Genomic DNA, 25,284 nt, shown 5'->3' on the forward strand with positions numbered 1-25,284 from the left:
GACTCAACCTAAGCATATAGCCTATGGGTTTGGGGCTACAAGCATTTGGGTAAATTCAACACCCACTCGTATTCCACACAAATTCGTGTATTGCTCAGTCTTCATTCAATCTTCAACCTTGGTCAATTCAAATCAGAATATAGAAGATGGGTTATAAATATTATGCACCTCAGATCAAGAGTCGACATCATCACAAAAGTGTCACTGGAGTTGATCTCGCAACCGCTCGAATTCACCTCGAAACTAATGTGTCCAGGCAATCCATCTCACGCTGGAATGAAAAAGTTCGGCTCACAGGGTGTGTCGTCTCTGACCCAGCCACCTACAAGGTTCAAGGTCGAAATCCAATTTATGACGACGACGATCTGGTTGTTCTCCACGATGTTATTCAAGAGGATCCTACTCTCTACCTCGATGAGATCCAAGATATAATGCATCAGCTGGTCAACAAGAAACCGTGCATTGCTAGCATAGCCAAAACCATCGAGAAAAAACTCAACTTTACTTTCAAGAAAGGTGGGACAGTCGATCCACGCCAGTCACTTGAAATGCAAGGCATTTTCAGTAGACGCATAGGAGCTATGCCTTCACAATACATGGTCTTCCTAGGTGGGTTCCTTTTTTGTTATCTATCAAGTTCATTTTGGTCTTTGTTCTGACCTGTTTGTTCACAGACGAGGTTGGAGCAAATGAGCGGGATATCTTTAGGAAATACATTCGATCTGAAAAAGGGACCAGAGGGGAGAGATTGGTACACTCTTGACAGGGTGTTCATTGGACAATGTGCGGAGCAATTTGTGAGGATGGTTTCATTGCAGGTGCTGCAGTAGAAGGAGGTTTCAATCGAGAAAGATTTGAAGGGTTTCTCGAGTTCATATTGGTAAGCTTATCAATCCTTCCCTTAGATACTCCATCACACATTCCTCATGCCTTCATTACTCACTTGATGTTGTTGTGTCCAGTTACCTCAGATGAACGTGTATCCGGATCGAAACTCAGTTTTGATCATGGACAACTGCCCAATCCACAGACGAGGGAGAATCGGGGAGCTCTGCTTCAACGCTGGTGTCCTTCTCATCTACCTCCCTACTTATTCGCCAAACCTGAACCCGATTGAAAAATGCTGGAATGTTCTCAAGGCCTACCTTATACGAACAGGTGATTTTAGAAGGGCTGAGGATAAGGGCCAGTGTTTGACCGACACAGCTGTTGAGATTTTGACTGCCGTATTAACAACATCTTTGATCCGAGGTTCTGGATACGCTCCTGGTGTCTAATCGGCTTGTTTTACACGTTTTTGACTTTCAACTTCTCAACCTTCACCTCTCAAATCTCAACTTTCAATTCGACTTACCCATCCAAGAACCAAATCAACAATTTACCACTATCATTACAATCATATCAAACAAAGAAAGAAAGCTTAATAAAATCAAATTTGTTCAACTGGAAATCTTCAAATCATTCAAATCATTTCATCTTCAACTTTTATCAAGTTAACAACAGGCTATTCATATCATGATCAACCAGACTCATACCTCAACGCATCATAAACACTTGTCACTCTTTGAGTCTATGGTCTCAGAAAAGAAGACGAGATCGATTAAAGATCAGCAACTTTGAGGACGTTCATCGACATCTCAATCGATCAATGGCGCCGACAACGCTCTGCGTCCAAATTCTTGATCTCTCAACACGGGCGGGTGTTCATCTATCTTGTGCTGGAATCAGACTTCGGTATCAAGAAAGCTCAATGGAGTTCCTAGGTTTCGCGGGCTCTGATAGAGCTTGACATGAGCTTCAGCACTTTTTCGAACATCAGAGCTTCTCTTCAATCACAGATCTTTCAAAAAGACCTCGATTTCCTCGCTGTCTAATTGACTAATTAGTAATCCCAGTTGTACTTATAGTGAATCAGTTTTGTTGACTGTAGTTGTCCATTTTGATAGCTTTTTCTTTTTAGTGCGTTATGGAAGCAATTCACAAAAGCTCTTTGGAGCACCCTTTTTCTTAAACCAAGTCCCACTCTTGCCTCTTCTTGACGCCTCGATCTCAATCAATGATCTAAGACAACTTGGTGATTGATTGATCGATCACAATAAATGATCTAGGAGCACTTGGTGATTTATCGATTGATCATGATTAATGATCCATACCCGAAAGCATCTGGGATTGTGGTGATTGAACGATTGCTGATACAGATCAAAAGTAGCTTCATTCATTACAGATTGATTCATACATTATCTTACATTAATAAACTAAGGCTACATTTGTACTGTACATTACAAACATCGTTTCTTTTTGAAGACTTCATTACAAATAATCTTGTATTTTGGATTCTACACAGTCAAAGATGCAACTCAAATATCAGCTCGACGTTGCTCGATGTCATCCCGATACACAGCAGCCTGGTGGATCAATCGGGCAGCACGGCCATGCTTCATTCCATACTTTACAAGGGAATCGACATTGTTTTCTTCGTATAGGAATTCATCAAATTCTAATATACCGATATGATGAATTGCGTTACGAGTTTGAACGTCGTCGAGTGAAATAGATGCGAAGTTCAGGAAGCGCTGAAAGGATGCCGAAGGTTCTGGAGCAGGCGAGATCGGACGAGGTGGAGGTATCAATCCGGGAGTCGGCAAGACCTCAGGTGCTTGGGGAAGTACAGCCAAAGGTCCGTTCTTTGAAACATACTTGAAATCGGGTCGATCTTTTGCACTTGGAGGTGTTGTCTGATTGACATTAGGCTTCCCTTCCATCTAAGATGAAAAAAGTCAATCTCGATTGGATAAATTAGAAGTGAGTTTTACTCACAATATCATCAGTCCACCACTTAAACATTATGTGGGTCATCTTGATGACCAAGGTTGGTTTTTCAGGGTGATAAAATGTCATCCCTTCACGGTTACCATCTCTATTATTGCCGTAGGCACCAAACAGCGCATCGTAAACGAGCGTTCGGTCAGGTGGAGCATTGAGATCATTCAGGATATCTCGACGGCGATCATCTGGGTTTGCTTCTGGATTGTCAGCGTGCATTGATCGGGCAAAATGTTGGTCCTGTAACAGAAAGGAAAGCAAGAGAAGATCAGAGATGTAAAAACAAGAAACTTGAGATGCAGCGCACATTAATCTGCTGTTTATTTTTCTTGGATGCTTTTGGATCTTGAATCTTTGCCCACAGCCCTATTTCCTTCCCGACATTCCTAGCCATTACTCGTTTGAACTCGTTGTAAATCTCAACATCATTGATACTCTTAGGGCGAGTCTTCCCAAATTCGCGACTACCAAGAATGTAGCCATTATAATTCATCTTCCCCTCGCTTTCAGCCTCTTCAAAAAGAGCTTTACATCCTGGATACTTCTTCTCCGCATAGACACCAATTGCAACCTTCAGCTCGCTGATTTCAACATTCTTGAGCTCAAATTCAACTTTGACATCATTGAGTTTAAAGTGTGAGTAACCGGTTGAGTCACCAGATCTATCTTGTGCTGAAGTCAAGGGATTCTTCTTGTAAGCATGCATAGTGAATGTGGTTGGCGAGGCGTTGGTGAAGATGGGGAATGAACCACCTTGGTGAGGGCGTGGAGATGCGCTGCGTTGACGAGGAGTGAGAGATGTTGCAGGTTGATTGTGAGCTCGTGCAGTGATTGAAATTTGGGAAGGCATTCTTGAGTGACTGGTGCAGCTGGGTTGGTGTGATAATTGATCCCTTGAATGAATGAGATCAAGTACGATCAAGTCCAAATTTGAGTGAGGGAAGGGCATGGGTTTGTGGTGGGTGTCTAAAACTCATTTCTGAGGTCATTTACCCAAATTTCAAGGTTTAATCCAGTAAAAACTTCTTTAGTTTTTTCTCGATGTCCAACATATAATGGAATAGCTGTATTTGAGGAGAGCTCCAGAAAAGTACATAAAGGTACTTAATTTCTGGAGCTCTCCCGCCATGAAACGCGAGTCCCATTTAAGCCCCTCTCTCGACTACTCGCTCGTCCGAGAGGGGCTTAGTTAAGCTTCTCGTCCGAGAGGGGCTTAGTTAAGCTTAGGTTCTTATAGATTTCTTGCTCGAGAGGAACCTCAACTCAGGCCGGCTTTATTTAGAAGGTCAATCATGATTCATCAAGGAAAGTTCTGTCACTCGAGTCTGAGTATGCATGTATTACTCAGACCGTCAGAGTGCATGCACAGAATCTGAGGGACTATACAGTCGTTCTCAGAAATGTTGGAAAAATCCAACATCTCGAGCTGAGGTCGTGGTCCCGAGGAGGTGACTTTTTCATGACATGTGTCACGGAAAAGTCATGGCAGCTGTCGAGTGGAGATCAGTGTCCCTTTCACCAACCTCAACTCCCTTGTGTCCTCTCCATGCCATCCTTCCTCTGATCCTCAACTCGTGTTACAATCCCTTAACCATGAAATCATACGTTTTCACCGTTTTTCTGAAGAGATCAGTCCGTTAGCCTGGCCATTGGCAAGATAGGTGTGTGGTCATCGAGGTATGATGGAAAGTAAACGAATTTTCATCTTGAGATACCTGTCAAAATCAAAGTTTTTGTCAGTGTTTGTATCTGCGTGTCCCTGCTCAGCGCACGGACCCCGAGCTCAGCTCGAGATTTTGCATTTTTCCAACATTTCTGAGAACGACTGTACATCGGTGACGTGTGAATTCGATGCACGCTAAGTCCGGTCAGAGTGGGACTTAGTGGGACTTAGTCAAGTTTGGCCAAAGGGCTTGAGCGAGGGACTTAAATTATGTACGACTTTGTGATGTTGAATTTTAAGCGCGAGATTGGTCAGGCCATTTAGCCAAAAACAAAAATACTTCTTTGTTATGAAATCTTTTTTCCATCATTATCATCTCAAATCTCCAATAAGGGATACAAAGTTTAAAAGGGCAGATCTGACTTCTGAATAATGTGCTGATAATTATCAGACTAGATCTGATAATTTCATTTCCAGGCATAATACAGTACTATGTACTACCATGCTTTATATGCAATCAATTTTTGAACCACAAGTCTAGCAAGACATCCGCCACGTGATTGAGGGTGGGCCAATGATGTCCAGTTGGCTGCCTTGTGTTGAGCGGTTCATGATGTTGTAGGAGTCAGAAGACAGATCAGAAGACACATTCCACGGTGCAGGAGCTTCTGCCGGAGGTTTGGTGTGACGGTTTGCACAACAGGGTTGTCCACCAACAGTTTGGCAGCACTGCGGGCTGGATGGGACAGTGTCAGTGCGCATTGTGTTAGACAAGAGAGGTTCGGTAAGAGGAACATGCCAAAGTGCAATCCTGGTAGTATCTCAAATGAAGTGATCACCAAAGTAGCCATAGCTGAACTAGAAGTGGATCAAGCTTTTTCAAAACAAAAAGGGTACGCAATATCATTCAGATCAATGATGAACAATTCAAACCAGACAAACTTTACAATACTTTGGCTACAAAACGATCTATAATCAATTCTAAACAATGGTTATCTAGTCCAATCTGAACATAATCACAAAAAAAGAAATTCGAAAGATTTGATACCAAAGAAAACCATTACAAGAATTGAAAAAAATAACGAATCAAATCCAAAAAATCACACCAAATAACCCGAAAAAGAAAAAAAAGAAATCTAATAGGTCCATCTTAAGAAGAAAAAATCTATTTAGAAGTATTTATCAATGTCTAAAATAAAAACGAAGACAAAAAAAAGTTGGTGACCCATTGTTTATACATACATTTACTTTGATGATATACCCCTTACCCCCAAAAAATCATTAATTCATCATAATTGTTCTGAATGTAATCTTAAAAAATGTAAAAACATGCAAAAAAAAATCAATTAATTAATCCCCTCTGATTTCCAAACTAGTTTTAATCTTTGAGTTTGAGTTTTGTTTTCTTCTTCTTTCTTGGGTGTTATCTTTTCTTTCTTGGGTGTGATTGTTTCTTTCTTAGGTGAGATCTTTTCTTTTTTAGGTGTAATCTTGTCTTCTACTTTAATTTCAATTTTCTCTTCCTTTGGTGCAATCTTTTCTTCTACTTTAATTTTAACTTTCTCTTCATCTTGATCTTCTTTTCCAATCTTCATTTTCTCAAACATTCCTTCCATTGAATCAATACCAATTTGATCTTTTTCTATTGATTTATTCTTTGAATGACTAGCTAATCTACCACTTCTCAATTTCATACCTCTTGTTTTACCACTAATACTTTCACTTGGGTTTCCTAATGATTCAATTTCGATTTTATTCTTTCCCATCTTTTTGATTTCAGATCTCATTTCGATTTTCGATTTTTCAAATCCATCTAAATAATTAAAAATCTCTCTAATCTTTTCAATCAATACGATTTCATCTTCAATTTCTTGATTTGGTTTTTTAATCACTAATTTTAATATCTTTTCAATTCGATCTAATTCCCATGGAACTTTTTCAAAATCGATTGGATAATCAATCAAACCTAATAAATAACTTAAACTACTACCTAATAAAGTTTGATCACTATAACCTCCTTCTAAGAATGAAATCACTCGACCTTTAGTATAGGTTTGTGAAAATTGACTTAGATCTTTGGAAAATCGATGATAAAATGATGTAGGTAGTTTCATTCCATATCTTGACATCGAATCAGTTTCTAATTCACATGCATCAAATCCTATATTCCAAAAAAAGAAGGAACCTACGTCAGATTTGTTCTTTTATAGTCCTTCTTAATTGAAATAAAAAGATGAGAAAGAATCTAATAGATAACATACCAGCACTAACAAAGATCAAACTATTTTCCTCAATAGCATCCGTGATTTTAAAAAACATAATCATATGATCTTGAAATGAATTCCAAATCTTAGGATACAATCTATCAAAGAAATCGATTTCATCCTTCCAAACTTCTAAATGTAAATTTTGAATGAATTGTTGAATCGAATTACCAACACAAAGGTTCAATGAAGCTTCTCTAATCTTATCTAATTGTCCATCTTCACATGGATATGAATTGATATCATGTAATGAACTATAACTGATCTTTAAGGTTCGTTTTGAGTTGGATGAGTTTGAGCTTTCTTGTGATCTTTGATTGATTTCCCATACGATTTGTTGACTTCCATTCCCATGATGTAAATCTATATCTACAATACATATCCTGTCGATTGCATAATTGAGATGAGCATACATACAACTCACTAAAACGTTGTTGGCCCAACAAAATCCCATAGGTTCTGTATCTGTACAATGATGTCCTGGTGGTCTAATATTCACGAAAGCTTTAGTGGATGGTTTTTGGAGGTTTGAAGTTGAGGTTTGATTGGGTTTGAGGACTGAATCTAGTGCATCGTAACAGGCTCCAATAGCTCCTAGCACTGCGAATTCGGTACCTGCCGAAAGATACCTAGAAAGAACACGCCAAAAAAATGGAGTTGAATCAGTATCAAGTATTAAGATTGGAATTGATAAGACTCACAAGTCCCCTTGAGGAAGATGATCAGGTACTTCAGATAGACCTAGTTGATGTTGATGAGAAGTATGACGACATAGCTTGATAAGTTGATCTAGATAACTAGATTCTTGATCAACTTTAGATGATAATGATTGAGATGAAGAGGTTGAGGTCGTTGTTGTTGATGGCGATGAAGAGACAAGTCCTTTTGATGAAGAATGGATTTGATTGAATGAAGTATCATTAAGATTAATTCGATTTGATGATTTAGAAACTATGAAATGATTTGAAATGATTAGGTTTGTCAAGGATGGATGTTGGTTGTTGATTGATGGATAGATTTGAAGTTGATTTTGATTTGAGATCCAAGCTAATGTACTCGATAAACCTAAATTCACATATCTTAATCTTTGAGGTCTTTCAAACACTTCCATGGGTTGATGGCTTCGTTTGTAAAGATGTTTATAACAGTCATCTTGAATGATAAATAGGATTGGTTCCACTTCTTCTGCTTCTGACGATGATGATGATGGTGATGGATTAGTTATTGATTTCATTTTGGATTGGTTGGTAAAATGGTCAAGAGTGGTAAACTAGTAATCGATCAAGAATCAATCAGAATCATCAGGAACTCGAACACCGCATACAAGCTGATCATTTAACTTTGCCATCATCTGTCATTCAAGATTACACAAACTGTGAAATACGAAAATACAATTTCAACCTCGTGACACTTTGAGAATACAAGCAGAAGATCCCGAAAAGCATTTGCTTGAGTCACTATTCTTCGCCAAAGTCTTGGTCAATTCTACCGCAATGATAAATAATGAACCACCCCTCTTTGACATTCCCACCTATTCCCACTCTATATATGACATTTCAGAGAATCATGGGTTTACGGTACATCTTCTTGGACAACCCCTAGGCGAGTACATCAAACCCAAGTCGATTATGATGGAACATCCCCACACCAATACATATAACCTTCTGAGATCTCTGATCGCGACAAGAGTGGTCTTACTAGACCTTTGTATCTTGAACATCTCTACTTAAAAATCTGTCAGACTTCTTTTGTATAACCTGAGTGTTGTAGGTGATTACTATTTGTGAAATAGCCTGCTCGGATAGGAATCAGCTAAGACTAAGACAAAACATACCAATAGTTGATAAAAATTGCATAGATAGACAGGTATCAAGATGAGAAAGAAGACTAGGATTTATCCGATGAAATGGTCTAACATTACTATAGGGAAAATGAGTTGAAAGTCTTAGAGTGAAAATCTAATATACAGAACAAACCTGAGTGTTGCGGGTAAGAATATATGCAAACCTCGGAGTGGCAGGCCATCTTCATGACAATTTTCAAAAACCATAGACATCTTTTTTTTGCATCACGTCTTGGAATCGCTCCAGCCTCCAGCGTATATTGATGAGCTTTGGGGAATTGAAAAAAAAATCCAACACCTCGCAAGGATTTAAAGCCTCCACTGCGCAGAGCTGTGTTACGCCAAATGTTAAGGTTTTTGCCTCTGATCAACGAAAACACTATGAGGTGATAGATCATCAAGAAATAAAAGAGAGACACACCACATCGTGCTGAAAGTAAGGATTTCGCTTCGATCAACTTCAGTAGTGCAAACTTCAAATTGTATGTCAAAGGTGACTTCAACCCATACGACCTTAGAGTCCTAACCGTTGGGAAAGAAGCAATTCCAACCAAAATCAAGGGGAGACTTGTTTGAGGTGATACATACACACACAGAGCTATGAAAATGACAAGCTACGGCGGTTTTGATCCTTGCGCCCGAGAAAATCGCCAAAATCAGATCGAGATTGGGCTGGCCGGCCTGAGCTCGAAGTTCAAGATCAGTGTGTAAATCGATCAGTTTGTAGGGCCGTATCGACCGTTTTATTTTGTAGTTTGGAATAGTGCCTGTTTTCTTGTGGTTGCATGAATTTTATGAAGTAGCAAATATATTTAACGCTTCAGTTCTTTCATCTTGAAATCATTCCCTCAAAACTTATCAACAAATCCACTTCAAGATTCTTGACTTTGTCTTTAACTTTCTTGACTATTTTCTTGAGAATAAGAAAAAATATATCCAAATAATTCTTCACCCATTAACAAAGGACGTCTATTGCACCCTCTTGAATTCCGTCACTCTCACCTTCCTAAACCATAAAACCTCAACGCGTAAGACATCAACTTTGCCTTTCTCTTTGCAAGCATTTCCTAAACTCACTTCTTTCTCTTACATCTTTTAAATCATACACTCTGCAAATCCTCTCAAATTATATTCAATCTCACCAGCTCTCCGTGTTCATTTCACACTCTTCCAAAGCTTACTAACAAGCTTACAAGAACAAACCGAAGATGGATTCAGCGCGTGAAATCCTCTTCCCCGCCCCTTCAACTCCTTTGACTGTAGCTCCTTTAAGCACAGAAATCTCCCCCACCTCTCCAATCTTTCCTGATACACCGAATCAGTCCGTACCGAAATCACCAACCCTTTCGACAACCTCTACTATTGTCGGTCGTAAATCAGGAAGTGGAGCCGATCGTGTAGCAGGAATGATCCGCCGCAAGCTTTCCTTCTCTGTGAGTATCTATATCTGAACCTCAATAAGCAAAATGGTTCATGATCCTAAAGTTTTGATTAACAATTCATAACAGGTCCTTCGACCTCTTCATGGGAATCACTCCGTAGATTGGACCACGAGTGCATCTCCACCAAGTAAACCTGGTATCAGTACCAGTCGTAGTTGTAGTAGTACCGGACCCATCAAGAGTCAGAACGATACTCGTAGGCGTCTCGGTATCGCGCGTTCAGTCACTGGACCTCTAACTCGGTTCTTCCACCTTGATAGTGGAAATGACGACAATGGAGACGGTTGGGATTTCACCTGCTGCGGAGAGTCTCCTGTCATGACTGAACAACAAGGGTCGGGATGGCTTGGCACTCTCGACTTTGAAGATCCGGCCACTCCTCGTGCTACTCCGAAGACATTCACCCCTATCACTGAAGCCCTTTCTACCTCTCCCGAAGCCGTGGGTGTCTTAGGTAGCCCATGGTGTCCTAATCCTAATTGGGAGCAAGCGTGGGACGAAGCCGCGGCGAGTCTACCACCACCTCTTACTTCGTGCGGTTGGTCCCCAGCTTCAGGTGAAGCTTCATTAACTTCACCTAGCTCGTCACAAACCTTCCGAGAGATTGGCCTAGCTCCACTTGCATCTTCCTTGGCCTCACCCGAGACCATTTCATCAATCTATTCCCCCTCCCCTCCAAAACCTTTTGGAGTCCTGGAGGCTGGTTCAACTCCTTCCTTGGAAATCTCAATCGATACAATTTCCACCCCGATCATGAAAGATTTGGATAATGCGAAAATTGTACCTCAAATCCGACATCAAATGACGTTTTATAGTCATCGTAGTGTATAGTGCTCAAGCTTTTGGTCAATTCAGTAGCCTATTTGTTTTGTGAACTTTTTGCTTGTTTATGTTCAATCACTTCAACTTATACCTCAGTTTTTGTCTGTGTTGTAGTTTTTTTTCTTTTTGGTTTGTACAATCTTCCTTCAATATATGTATAAAAGAAAGGATTAAGATATTTTTAGGAAATATGACTGGGAATCTTTGATGAATTCCCCTTTCTCATTCTTGAATTGTAATGCGTTGGTACCATGTTTTTGTTGGAAGACTTCAACTTGAGAAAGAAAGCGGGTGGTCTTCAAAACCCAAATTGACCGAGTTCTGATAATTGTTACCAGTGTGGCTTCAACTATCATTTGAACTACCCCTCGAGTCTCTTTCAATGATTGGTTTGTGTTTTCATCACTCTCATTGGGTGTGTTTGTCCTACCCATAAATGAGAAAGGACATGTTTTTTGACATAGACATCCAAAAAAAGCCAATAATATTCAGTTCGATTTGCAAGGCTCGAAAAAGGATCTGGTCGGATGAAAAATATATATTCTGAGTGGAACTTATTTTGCATTACACACAACAGGCAAAGCCATGGCTGCACTCCGGTACATTCTCACTTATTGACGATCGATTCCACGAGGTGGAAGGATGTCTGCATAAGCCTAAGCTCATTGAATGGGGGGGTGTCATTCTTGAAGTTTTATGTCATTCTTGAAGTTTCAGAAGATGCCCACAGGAACATGAGATCATAGGAACAACAACCAGAGTCAAGCAAGTAGAAGCAAAGCGATCAAAACAACGAGAGTAATTGACAGGGATCATATCATAATCTAGCTCGCGAGAAAGACCAGACTGTAAGAGTACGAGAGCAATATTCAAGAAACTAAGAAACAAACGCGCGAGATGGAAATTAGACACAGAGCTCCTACTAGAGAAAACATGTGAGCAAAGGTGGGTGTACCCTTACAATATCTCTTCGCATTAGTATACAATGTGGTTTCCGTTTATCCACATCAATTACAACAGCCCATGGCTGGACATCGTGAATTGGGAGTCTGACATTCCACAGAGTTACAGAACCCGCAGGCACTCTGCCCACTACAAATGGAAAACAATACTCAGATCAGTCAGAAAATTTAGGGACAATGTTAGAGACTAATGCATCCTCATACAACCTCAACTTACGATCTCTTTCCGAATACTTCGACCACCGCAGCTCTTCTTTGAAGGACGGTGTTGTCGGTACTACTGTCAATCATATAACACAATAGGACACAATTGAGCATATAAAACAGAGTTATATATACCAAGTCTTCACTCACATAGAGTCCTTTTCGAGTGGTGAGGCGGAGACGGTGACTGTTAAGTAGACGGGGAGGGAGGTAAGTATGAAGGAAGAAGTAAATAACATATTAGGGATCATGAGTCAACCAACCAGCTAGGGCAGCAGCAATCACTAATTTTAAGAAAAGCATGATGAGTATTGCTCTGAAGAGTAATGAGAAAACTTGGTTTTAAAGAGTTGATTGGTAAGATTTATTGGTAAGATTTATTTGGTGGGATGAGGGATGAGGAGGACGAAAAGACCGGGGTTCTTATAGATTTTTGGCCAGCTGTGATACATGGTTTTCCAGTGAGGAAATATTCAATGAACACTGCGTCACTGGAAAGGTGCCGTTTCCCGCACGCATGTCACGTCAAACTTGCGTTTTCTGAAACATTTGCGAGGGTTGAACAGATATTGTTGTTCGGTGTTCGCGAGATCGGAAGGTAAAGTTAACCAAGTCCCACGAGGAACTTAACAAAAGTTAACAAATTTCGCCTCGTGGGACTTTGTTATGTAAATTTACATAATCGGAAGAAGACACCTATGGATCTAAATCATAGTGCACACACGTGAAATTTGAGTGAGCTATTCTTAGGGGATTTCGAATTGGAATTTGCAGTTTTTATCAAACTTATCAAAGTCCCACGCTCGCGCCTACTCATGCCTCAAATTTTTATGAACTTTCGCGTTGTACATACAGTGTGAGTTTACGTAAATTTTACGAAAACACGAAATAAATAGTCTAAGAATATCCTGAGGAACTTGAACCCCTCCTGTTTTTTTGTTTTTTTGCTATATGTCACGTTGTTTTGTAGGTAACTGGTCCCTTGTAACGGCTGCAAGGAAAAACGCGTGCCACACACACTATCCCGACCGCAAAAATTAATCATGCGTGTAACAACTGAATCAGTTACCACATGAAATTCACTATGGTGTGATTTACCAACGATAAATCACTATGAATCAAGTGATCCCACAGTGGCAAAGTCACAAATTAAAATATCATATCTGTTTCACATGATACATCCAAAAAAACCCATCTCAATGCTTGCTTCAACTCTCTTGAAGTCTTCAGATGATGGCAAGGAGCAACAAAAGTATGAGCAAATAGCCTTCAACACCCTCTTCAACAAGCCTTCTTCACCTCCACCACCTCTCCGGATTTGTATCCGCATAGATCAAGACTGTGTCCAACACAATGAACAGCTGTACAACAATGACTTTGCACCTAATGCCACATACAAATCAAAGTTTGAGCGTCAATTTTGAATGAGCCAATCAAGTGGGGAGGTTAAGTGTTGATGAAATGATGAAGTATGTGATTTGCAGAGTCAAGAAAACAAGCAACAGTTGAGATTTGAGGTGTCAATCAAATCTTAAGATAAAACATGAATCAAGCTTGTGTAAAGTTAGACAAGCTTGATTCATGATTTGATGCAGTCGTAGGGCACATATCTAGTGGACCTGTGTAAGATTTAGCAGTAAACTTACAATAAAGCCAATGTTTACCGCACCCATAGTGGATGCTCTAACAGCTTAGAATAGACTTAAGAAATTCACACACTTGCCTCAAGGGAGGCTGAAGCAAGCAAGGGACTTACACCAAACTTGTACAGTCCATGGCCTCGTGGTAGAGGCTTTTGCATGGAGCCTTCTCAATTTGCTTTTATCTCGTTCCACGCCAAACATTCAGGCATGGTCCAAAGAGAAGAAGTATGTGCCTTACTCTGGCACATATTGTACATTTTCTTTCACCAAGGAAAGCACTCTTATTACACAGATAATAGATGAAGAGAATCAACTATTTTTGCCAACACTTCCCATTTGCAGTGGTTACATGTGTGGTTTACGTGCACAAAAGCTATTGAAGCCAAAAATTTGGAGCACTTTTGTTCATGGAGGGGAGCAGTTTCCTTGGTGAAAAATATGTACAATATGCGCCAGAATAGGGCACATATTTTTTCTCTTTGGACCATACCCAAATCCTTGGTGTGGAAAAAGATGAAGGGGATCAAAGGCAGCTCCCTGCAAAACCCTCTACTGCAAGGTTATGGAGCGTACAAGTTTGGCGTAAGTCCCTCATTTGCTTCAGCCTTGCTTGAGGCAAGCATGGGACTTTGTTAAGTTTAAGCTTAGAGCATCTCCACTCAGTCATGTAAAATGACCAATTAGTTGTGTATACACACCACATACAATTAAACACAAGGCACTGGGGCTTGTAAACAGCCTTTACAAGATACATGGGAGGCATACAGGACCCCTTGACAGGTATCAATAGCTGTCCCATATGACTCCCATTAAACTGCTTTCAAACCATCCAATGTGCACAAGGCTTTCAACTTGAAAATATATGGATAATCTACCAACCATCAATCACTCCACTGCCAGTTGCCTTGCCCTTGCTCAGCCCTCAACTGCGCAAAACGGTTTATACTATCCACCATGTCCGTGTGGTGTTTGCTTCTCAACGAGCACACACGAGTCGCCTTTGGACCTCAAAGGCAGTCTGTGTCCTTGCCGTCAGGCAACTGCCACAAGGACACAGTGATATGGATATCCATGGCATGTTGTGCTGTGGGTTTTGTGTTTTTCACATGTTTTGTACAATACAGCCATATTGGCTGTCAAATTCTCATACCAATATGGTCTGTTTTGCAGGACTGGGTGAAGAGGCTCTTACCACCCACTTTGGCAAAACAAATTGCAAGAAGAGCTTGTCCACCAGACTGTGTAAAAGCCAAATACAGCTGATATTCACATTGTGTGGGAAATGATCCAAGCCACTGGACCACGTAAACAGCCTGTATGGGCTTCACACTGTCTAAATTTTGACCAGGAGAGTGTAAATTTGGATGGTGTGCAAATACCCAAATACAACCAACAGGGGAACAATGTTCAACATTACTTCTTGTTTTGGAACCTTCAAGCTGTTATATTTGTGTTCAACACAAGAAACATGTCACAGAAGTCTTTCCCTAAGCTCTATTGGGCAATAAACATTTTCACCTCTACAATCATGTGATACAGGCTAGAACCTGCCAACCTTTCAAGGTAGACATGTCTGATTTGCACACAAACGGTGGAGATGCTCTGATATTGTAATGCAACTTTTTCATCATGTAAAATCACACAACAGTGTGCTTGTTGGAAAGGTTTGGTAACCAAATACAAAGCAAGATGGCCATGGTGATAATCAAACAATAGATTACAATGATGTCTTTTACCATTTGGTAAATCAGGTCATTGAGTTTATCAAGTTCAGAAAGCAGCAAAACTTCATTTGCATTCATCACCCTCACCTCTTTTGCAAACTTCTGCTGTTTCTTTATTATATCTAATTGATGATAATATGGTTATTATTCAAGCTCTTCAGCATTGGTGGTGTCAACATTTCCCAATTTTTTACTTCCATCACATAATTCTAATTATTTTTGCTAGATTCTATTACAACACACTCTTGAATCCAACAAAGATCAAAACTCCTACCTTGGGATTGAATTTGTCTTGAGTTGATTGTGTTACATTGGCCAAGCTTGGCATCTTGGTGATAATATGCTTCAAGGTTGTGAGGAGTGCGTGTCTGTTGGGCGTGCTCTTCACTAAGAATGTGATAAGAAAGGTAACACATGGTCTTCACGTGGTACACCCAAGTGAAGAATACAGCTACTTGGCCTCTAAGAAGAGGATTTGAGGAAGAGAAAAGACACTAAGAGCACCCACTATGGTGGGTGTGTTTTATCGTAAATTTTGCGGTCCCAACCGCAAAATATAATCATGTGTGTAACAACTAAATCAATTACCGCATGAATTTCACTATGGAGTAATTTACCGTGTGATTTACCAACAATAAATCACTTTGAATCAAGTGATCCCACAGTGGCAAAGTCACAACGTGAAAGATTGTATATATTTCAAATAATACATCCAAAAAGAGCATCTCAATATCTACTTCAATGGAACGAGCAATCAATGCTCTTTTGAAGTCTTCAAATGAAAATGAAGAGCAACAAGAATATGAGCAAGTCACCTTTGACTTCCTCTTTGACAAGCCTCCTTCACCTTGACCACTTCTCCAGACTTGCATCCGCATAGATTAATTGTTGTTCAAAGTTTCAGAGGCAGGTGGTGGAACTGACATGTTGAGATCGAAAATCAAAATTGGTCAAGTATGAGATGTTGAAGTGTGATGAATCAATGAAAAAACTAAGAACAGTTGAGATTTGATGTGTCAAATCTTAGGATAAAACATGAATCAAGCTTGTGTAAAGTTAGGCAACTTGATTCATGATTTGATGCAGTTGTAGGGACCGCATGCCTAAGACAGGTCCATAGTGGACCTGTGTAAGTTTTAGTGGTAAACTTACGATAAAACTTCTGTTTACCGCACCCATAGTGGGTGCTCTAAGGGCAGTAAAGAGCTAATACACTCTAACCTTGTGAGACTGTGAGGGGCAGGCTTTACACTTTGGTGAACCAAAGATCCTGAAGGCTACTTTAGACTCCATGTGAGGAAGGAAGATTTTCTGCTTTATGGTTTATTTCTAGAGAATATGATAGCACAAGGTGTCAATAAGGAAGCTTATTGAGCAAGGAAATGACAGTTTAATACTTGATATATACCTGTTACAGATTGATTACATATAATTTTTATATGTAGGAAAGCAGTTGACAATAGTAATCAAAGAGTAAAGCAGAATAAAGACCAGAATCCGTGTATACTAAGTGTAACAGGGCTTATAAGGGACTTGTAAGGGCTTTTGAAGTTTGTTATGGACGGATTGATTGGCTTCTAAAGCTTGGTAAACTTGATTGGTTCTTGTAAAGGATGAGGAACAAAAGAAACAAGACAATAGCAAGGGTTTATATACCTGTCAGAACAAGTAAGAAAGCCCACAGCAGCATAAGAAAACTCTACTAATAGAATATGATGGACATATCATGCAAACAACTGATTGTTGATGTGTAGAAGATCTCAAATTATCTTTACAAATAGATGTACACATGTAAACCATTCCTTTTAGCATATGTAATTCCATCCACCATTTAATCCTGAATCACCCTTGTGAATTATTCAATGACAATCCATCCTTTTAGCACAAGGACCCTAGACCTCCCTTCTTTGCAGCCATCATATGCCAAGAAGATCAGTTTTAGACAATCAGTCATTAAGTTGGGTTTCCAATCCACCTTAGTAGCTTGAACTAGGATCACACATGTGTATTGGACAGATCATCATTAAACAAATCACTTTAGGATCATCTTCCAAATTGATCCGTGAGTATTTTGTTTATTGAATATTGACCATCTTTTGAATACATAAAAATAGAGAAAAATAGAAACTGAATTGAAGTTAAGAGAAAGTGATAAGTGAAAAAAATAGTAGAAATAAAGTACTATGTGTATTACTTGTGTAATTGATGATTACATGTTTGTAACTTTGTCAGCCTGAGACTTAAAACAGGTGGCTTTAAGAGAATCAAAGCTGAATGATATTGCTTGAAGCTTCTTTATTGGCTTTGTTACAGTACGTTTACTGAGATAAATTCAAGCCTTTATATAACAGGAGCTGGTGACTCCATGTTGTCTTAGGTGCGGAATGGCTACCGCTGCCTGATACTCACTGAAAGGTCTGTTCCGATCAGGGTCTTCTGAGGTAGGTACAAAAGTACTCCTGTCTCAGGTATTAGCAGTCTAGTTTCTATGAATTAATAAAGAGACATCTTTATTAATAACAATCTTTGAAACATCTTGGACAATGGAAGTTATGTCTAGTTTCTACATATTGATAAAGAGATGTCTTTATCAATAACAATCTTTGAAAACATCTTGGACATTGAAAGGTTATTCTAATATGAAGAACGCTGAGTCTTAGTTTGATAACATACTGCTTGAGAAAGAAATAAACAATAACAATACTAAATGTTAAAAGTCAGATAAGAAAGATGATATCAAAGAATTGAGATGATCTAAATTAAAAGTAATCACCGGTTTTAGTATAAATCATAGAGTTTAATTTCTCAAGGATAAGTTTGTTGGTTTGTAATAAGATGATCTTTCTCTCGAGTTGCAGAAAACCACTGCTTATATATCATTGTGCAGTTCTCTTTGTGATGTCATTGTAACACAGGGTTTTTTGCACGTGTTCATGATGGTCTTTTGTAACCAATGCGATGTCACTCGTTTCTGATCCCTTAGTCACATTCTTGGAATGTAACAAGGCTCAAGGAAATATATACCCTTCTTTAAGATCAGGGTCTTCTGAAACTTGAGTATGTCATCATGATACCTTTCAAGCTGATGTACATATGTATTGATATCATGACGCGTGTAAACCATTGTTATCTGGAAACCTCCTTGGATAATCTTTATGACTGCCAATGGGAGTGTGACCAAATACTCCTCATGGCTGACAAACTTCATGTAATCATTTGTTACAAGTTCTTTCAGCTTTACATGTAATTGTTTAATTATATGTAGTTATATGTATGTAATAAAGTTTGATTGTGAGGAAGGAGATATACAGTTATGGCCGTGTATGCCCTTCCTGACACAAGGCTTGTAGAAATCAATACCAGGGTGCTCAGCAATAGAACCCGTAATGCTCAAATTTGGTCTTTAGACTACACAACTAATCACATACTCAAGGATCCTCTTAATAGGATGTCAGGTATAATGTGATTCTAATGTTGTGATGTGTTAAAAGATGGAGTATGAATTCAGTGAAGCAAGGGGGTTTATATATTCACAGGTCAAGTGTCAACTTGTGGTTGGTGTATGATCTTTGTCTCAACTTGTGGTTGACACTTGGGTTAGGTTTGTTATGTATTTAATACATCATGTGCATGTGTTTACATGGCTCTTGACACTGAGCCTTGAGATGTACTTATGGATTTATACAATATTATAATATTTGTGGTACTCAAAGCAAGTATGTACATGTACATAGTTTGGGCTACATACTTTTTTTGGCGGGGAAAATACTTCAAACATACTTCTTGTGTTTTTTTCCCTGCCAAAAAAAACCATGTAGGACAACTATGTACGTGTACATATGTAGCTTTGAGTACCATAATTACATGTGGTACTGTTAGCCCGTGCTCCTGTACTCAGGGCTCAGGGCTGACAAAGGTCAAAGCATATTATTTGAATTGGTGGAAATGATCTCTTTTTGGGAGCAAATGTATTGTGTATACAAGTATGAGGGCATAAAGGAGGTGGAGGGAGCCTGTTGAAGAGGCAGTCAAAGACCAGTTGGTCATGATCCTGCTGCTGCTCATCATCATCATTTGACGACTTCAAAAGGATTTTGCTTTGTCTTTTCAAGGAACTTGTGGCAGGCATTTGATGGATTGTTTTGGATGAAAGTTATGTGAAATAAGATATTTCATTTCAAAATCATACCACTGTGGATCTGGTTGATTCACAGTGATTTATCATAGTTAAATCATATGTTACAGCAGTTTTGAGAATAAATGTTGCCCTTTTTTTTCAAGGTTGAACTAAAATTTATTGACCTAGATTCTACATGGGGCAGCTGTAGTCAATGATGTGTCCTAACTTTCAAGTCTCCTCCCACCTTTCCGTTGGTTGCAACCATACCAAAGGTTGTGCATTTCCTGTACAAAGAAAGCACTGATTGTGAAAGATCAGCAAGATTGTATTCTTTCACAATCCTTGCACCCTTGAATAAGTTGACTACAGCTTTTATGTAGAATCTAGGTGAGTAGGTTTTAGTGTAACCTTCAGAAAATAAAAAATCCATTCCTATTACGGGAGAGGGCAAGCTAGGTGAGATAAGTGAGCAAAGTAGAATTACACATTAACAGAGTAAGTTCTACTGATTCTTATGGAGTTATCTAACTCCTCAAGTATGTCCTTCCACCAAGAATACCTGGTCTTAAAATTAAGACCCAATACCCTTTTCGTGGTGTGGGGATGGCCCCGAAAGACGGCAGGTCTCGAGTTAAACTAAAAAGAAGTTCAAGCCAAGACTGTCGCCTGAGGGGCGAGAACAGACCTGAGAAGGTTCGACTTCTCAACCCCTCCTCTCACAAGAGCTGGCAGAATCGTGAGCCTTGGGTAGTCGAACCATGTCGAACCCCCCCACTCTGGGCTCTCGTGTTGGCCATCATCACACATGGGAACATCTTCCCTAAGACACACACATGTACTTACTTTGGATGTCTCTACAGTCTTCCGTCACTTCACGTGGGATCTTCGAGACTTGTCGAGTGGCGTACCGCCACGCAGATCTTGTACAGGGGCAAACCTTGAATCTTAATTCTCTCTTTCAAAGATGAATCAACCTCTCACAATACGGATCTGAAAGACTATCCATAACCATTCCATTCTTAAATTAAACAACGACAACTATCTTCACAAAAAAGGGATCATCACAAATTCACATCAGGTCTACTCATAATGATCTACAGCCCGATCTAGTGATAACTTCTTAGACTCAATCTTCAGTTCTGATGGACTTCAACAACTTAATGGTGTCCTTCAACTCTTTGTCACTAAACTTCCTAAGGTAGACCATATACGCATCCGACGCCCAACGCCCATTCGCCTTTATTTGCTCTCTAGTAAAGCCCAGGTTCCATCGTAGCGAGGCTCCGCCAATCCTGAAGGAGTGTCCGTAAAGCGCATGGTCCTCCGGTGATCGAGTTTCATTCCATAATACCCTCAACCGTTCGATCACAACACGTTTCCGAAATCCTAAGATTCTCCCATTTACCGCGAAACCAAAAACTGGGTCTGTGGGTCGTTTGGGCCTGAAATCGTACAGTAGCTTTAGAACTCTGACTGGATCGAGCATAGATTGTTGATGTACTAATTGAATCTTCTGGATCTCGCCCGGCTTAGCAGTTTTTGCATTGTGGAGGTCGATCGTCGCATACGAAAGGTCTGAAGCCCACTTCACGTCCTTCCACTGTGGTACGGACTTGTTACTGTCATCCGTGACCAGTTCTCCCAACCTTGCAGTACCCCAGAACGCAACTAACGCAATCGCCATCAGCGCCAGGTCGGCTTCCATACCAGATGATAAAACTTTTACTAAAGCCATTAGGTTGGAGACTAACACCGGAGGTCGTAGTTTGTTTGCTAGTTTTTGGTCCGTCTCTACCTGTAAGGATGCCCGAAGGAGTAACGTAACCGAGTCGTCTACCTTAGAAGGGTAGTCTTTACGATGAAACTCATGCCACGCTTTTATTCCTGCGATGTAGGACTTCAGCGTTGTTGATTTCACCGACTCATCGTCTTTTGCTAGGCTTTCGTTTTTCTTTGAACCCCATACTACGAATCGAAGTAGGACATCCGGATCAATAGGTAAGAGGAATTTTCGATCTACCCCTTTCACATCAGCAAATCGAAGTAATTTAACGATCCCTGAATTGTAGTGTCGCAATGTCCCATCCTTCCAGGAGCCTCTCAAGAAATGGAGTTGGATCTCATCCGTATCCGATCGGTCGATTCCGAGAGCATCTTTTTTGAACGCCCTGAAGGCCTTTGTGATTTTCTTTATGTCGATAGTTGTCGAATCGATGTGGTCATTGGACTTCAACCTGCGATGACCTGATCTCGTCATCTTGGATTGGTGAGTGTTTTGGGGTGATCTGAGATAAGAAAGGTCTCAAATCCTGTGGGATGGTAATTCGGACCTCGTTGCAGTGGAGGAGGTTTTTCTCCAATGTCCCCCGAGACAATGCATTGGCCTTATTGTTTTTAGACGAAACACGTCTCTGTTTGATATTACACCCAAGGTGAGTGAGTAACCTCTGAATCAGTTTCCACTCGTCATTTACGTCAACGTCTTTTTTACGTCAACGTCTTTTGACTTTCTCTTTTTGATGGCATGTTCCGTCGTAGTATTGTCCGTAAGGACTTTGAATCTCCTACCCTTTACCTGGGTGGTCTTTTCCAGGACCAGGAGGCCTAATCGGATCGCGGCGGTTTCTGCCCAAGCGATCCTGCGTTTCTTCGAGCCTCGTCCCTTTGTTTCCCAGTCTGACACAAATTTAAAACATGCCCAACGATGTCCTATCAGGACTCCGATCCTAATGCCCCCAAAGGAAACGAGAGGTCACAGCGGGACACCATCAGTCAGCGTTCCGAGCTGGGAAAGATTGACTTCCATTGCTTCGTTACTCACCCATAGGTAGAAGCTGCATCCCCCACCCAACCAACGTCTTCAGCCGTCGGGTTCGGTGCAATAGGACATGAATCGAAAGAGGACAAACAAGTGTCCCATTCCTGGAGATCTTCCACGACATCGCTCGGGGTCTTTCTCAATGCATGGTCATTTCTCCAGCCTTTCTTCCATCGGTAGAGAGAACTAAGGTAGGGAGCCATATGGGGTACGATGTAAACTGTATGTACTAATCTACCAACAAAGGTATCCACTTGAGATAGCTTCCACTCACTACCCTCCACAAGAAATTCCCTCACTTGAGTTCGTCTCTCATGAAGTTTCTCTTGTGGCAATCTGACTGTGTGTTTCGCACCGTTCCAGATAAATCCTAGGAAACGCTGTTCCTCTCTAAATTCCCTGTTTTTTTTCGGATTCGTCTTTACCCCCATCCTACGACTTAACTCTTTGATGTCCTTAAGCGAGGATCTCTCTCCCGGGCGACGCAGGATCAGATTGTCGTCCACCCAACGGAAGACAACCGGGAAGTTCAACTTTTTCATGACAATCCACTTCCACGTCTCGGCTGGGGCACCAAATACCCCGCAGCTTGCCACACCGCCGAACCCCACGGCTAGATCGACCCAGACACGCCCTTTGAAATCCACAATTATCAAGAAGCGTCTTTGTGAAGGATGCACACCCAGCTGGCGATAAGCCTTGGCCCAGTCCACCAGCGCCAAATCCCATTCTCCCGGGTTCATGGCTAGGAACTTTGCAACCGTCTTAAAATCGTCCCATCTAGTTTTGTAGTTCTTCTTGTCGACGAATGAATTGACAGAGGGGATGTCCGGATCTCTCTTAGGATAAGAAAGGTCGTTAATAAGACGAAGAGTTCCATCGCCATTAACGGCGCTGCCCATGGGGTTGGACCTAAAGAAGCCGTACCTGGCGAAGACCTCCTCATGAGTGAAGGGTCCCGCTATCCTTCCGGCCCTCAGCTCCCTCTCCAAGGTCTTCTCAATCTCTTCCTCTACTTCTCGTGCCGATGAATGGTTTTCTGGCGTGTACCAAGGTCGATCACCCAAGGTATGTTGAGGAATACCCAGGCAAAAACCTTCCCGAAACCCGTCTAAGATGTATGGAATATCTTCTTCCAGACCCGTTTCCTCCATCAACACCTTCCATTCTTCCAAGACCATCTCTGTCTTTACTGGTGCCGGCCACAACCCGACCCCTTTGACTTTAAACGTTTCCCTATCCTTTAAAGGTAGGATCTTCTTAAACTCTACAGCTGTGGAGTCTTCCGATAAATTGTCCAAACCCTCACTCTCAGAGTTGGGTCCTAGTTGTCCGTCGGACTGAGTTTCTCCGGTTTCTTCATGCTCAGAATCCACTGTTCTCGCCTCAATCTCCACCCAGGAGGTGTTGTTCAGGCTAGAAGAATTCGTCTCAATCATGGTGTTGTTCAGGCTAGACCTGGGCAAAAGGGGAATAGGCGCAGGTAAGAATTCGTCTCAATCATTTGCATTCAATTTCTTGTTCCCAACCACATCGGGGTTAATTCCGCCTCTCTATCTAATCCCAACAGCCAGGCCGCTACCCAGACAAGAGAAAAAGGGATGGGAGAAAAATCTTTTAACGAACAAAAAGGGGGGTCGTGCCGAACACACACACAAGGTAACACAGGCAAGGGGAGGGCAAAGCAACATCGAATCGAGACAAATTCAGCATCACATTCGTCAATAGTACAATCGAAAAGAGGAGGGCACCATGAGCTAGATCAATCGGACACATGATCAAGGAAGAACCGGGGCAGGACAGAAGTCAGTCTCTAATCCACTCATTTAGAAAACGGCGGTCGGTTGAAGCTTACCAAGCCCCATTATCACCTCCTTTTTGCACCTTCCCTCCCTTCTGGGCTACGGAATGCTTATTCGCATGCTGTTGTCCCAGTGCCACCCAATCTAGGCCGGTCGAACTCGCCTGTCCCAAGGGTTGGGACTTCTGGTTCTGGTAGTGGCCGGACTGTCCATAATTGTTGGTACGTCCCCTATTTCCCGCTTGTTTCTTCTTCTGGTACTTCCCATCTCTTTCCTTAGAATGGTTCTCCGCGTGACTTTTTGAAGAACTCGGGATCGGGGGGTGTGAAGCATGAGGTTGGCTGGTGAAGAAATCATACCCGAACTTCTCTTGACCGGGGGCATAGGGATTGCCTTCAAACTGCAAATCACCCGCTGTATGGCAGTCCCACCGAGCCTGCCGCCTAGCCAACTTAATCATGTCTGGAGGTAAGACCACTACCTTTCTCTTCTTCCCCCTCTTTCCATTTCCTTTAACCTCAAACATGATCTTGGACCTTTTCCTGAAGAGAGCTGTGCGAATCGCTAGATGATATCTCAAACCCACCATCCAGCACTTATACTTCACCATCAAGGAGCTCACTACCTTTTTATGCTCGACAATGAATTTGGCGTACGCGTCGTGATCGTAAACCTCCGCTGCGTATCTCGCCTCGAGGTCGCATGCCATGGCGAAGTCACCGTACATCATTTGCTTTTCCTGATCTCGCTCAGAGATGGAGGCAATCACACCTGTCTTCCACTTCTTCGTACCGTCATTCACCGCAGAATGGAAGGCTGCAATATAGGATCTACGGAAAACTGACAAGGGGACGTATTTCTTGAAACGTTTGAAAGCTTTATCCCACTCGTCCGGCAGGTCAGGTAGATCAAGGCCCGAAGCTGTGTTGACTCCGAAGTCGGACTTCTTCTTCTTCTTGGAGCTTTTCCCGTTATCAGAATCAGAGGAATCTGAGGATGAATCCAAAGAGTCGGACGAGTTGGACAAGTCAGAGGAATCAGAAGTGTCAGACGAATCCTCAATCTTTGTTAACTTTTCTTCATCCGAAGATGAGTCTGAGCACGATGAGGAGGAGAAAGATCCTTTAGAATCTTTCGAGCTAGAAGCTGAGGAA

General features: G+C 41.1%; 5 protein-coding genes across 5 annotated transcripts; 2 read left to right on the top strand and 3 right to left on the bottom strand.

The window, feature by feature from the left end:
- Positions 1 to 146: 146 nt before the first annotated feature.
- MELLADRAFT_113245 (uncharacterized protein) lies at positions 147 to 763 on the top strand (the record flags this gene model as incomplete). Its single annotated transcript, XM_007417893.1, has 2 exons — positions 147 to 609; positions 675 to 763. 2 exons carry the CDS (start codon positions 147 to 149, stop codon positions 761 to 763), a joined length of 552 nt encoding a protein of 183 aa, XP_007417955.1.
- A 1,594-nt stretch (positions 764 to 2,357) lies between these two features.
- Positions 2,358 to 3,673, bottom strand: MELLADRAFT_95416 (uncharacterized protein; the record flags this gene model as incomplete). The annotated part of the gene is made up of 3 exons (XM_007417878.1): positions 2,358 to 2,762; positions 2,818 to 3,063; positions 3,131 to 3,673. 3 exons carry the CDS (start codon positions 3,671 to 3,673, stop codon positions 2,358 to 2,360), a joined length of 1,194 nt encoding a protein of 397 aa, XP_007417940.1.
- A 2,159-nt stretch (positions 3,674 to 5,832) lies between these two features.
- On the bottom strand, positions 5,833 to 7,984 carry MELLADRAFT_118439 (uncharacterized protein; the record flags this gene model as incomplete). The annotated part of the gene is made up of 3 exons (XM_007417904.1): positions 5,833 to 6,647; positions 6,748 to 7,379; positions 7,452 to 7,984. The coding sequence occupies 3 exons, from the start codon at positions 7,982 to 7,984 to the stop codon at positions 5,833 to 5,835; spliced, it is 1,980 nt and encodes a 659-aa protein (XP_007417966.1).
- A 1,817-nt stretch (positions 7,985 to 9,801) lies between these two features.
- On the top strand, positions 9,802 to 10,866 carry MELLADRAFT_113248 (uncharacterized protein; the record flags this gene model as incomplete). Its single annotated transcript, XM_007417894.1, has 2 exons — positions 9,802 to 10,026; positions 10,102 to 10,866. The coding sequence occupies 2 exons, from the start codon at positions 9,802 to 9,804 to the stop codon at positions 10,864 to 10,866; spliced, it is 990 nt and encodes a 329-aa protein (XP_007417956.1).
- Positions 10,867 to 11,864: 998 nt separating this feature from the next.
- MELLADRAFT_95419 (uncharacterized protein) lies at positions 11,865 to 12,326 on the bottom strand (the record flags this gene model as incomplete). The annotated part of the gene is made up of 4 exons (XM_007417879.1): positions 11,865 to 11,949; positions 12,037 to 12,099; positions 12,174 to 12,210; positions 12,287 to 12,326. 4 exons carry the CDS (start codon positions 12,324 to 12,326, stop codon positions 11,865 to 11,867), a joined length of 225 nt encoding a protein of 74 aa, XP_007417941.1.
- Positions 12,327 to 25,284: the final 12,958 nt, after the last annotated feature.

This window comes from Melampsora larici-populina (genome assembly GCF_000204055.1).
Source record: "Melampsora larici-populina 98AG31 unplaced genomic scaffold MELLAscaffold_80, whole genome shotgun sequence".
Classification (NCBI taxonomy): Eukaryota; Fungi; Basidiomycota; class Pucciniomycetes; order Pucciniales; family Melampsoraceae; genus Melampsora; species Melampsora laricis-populina.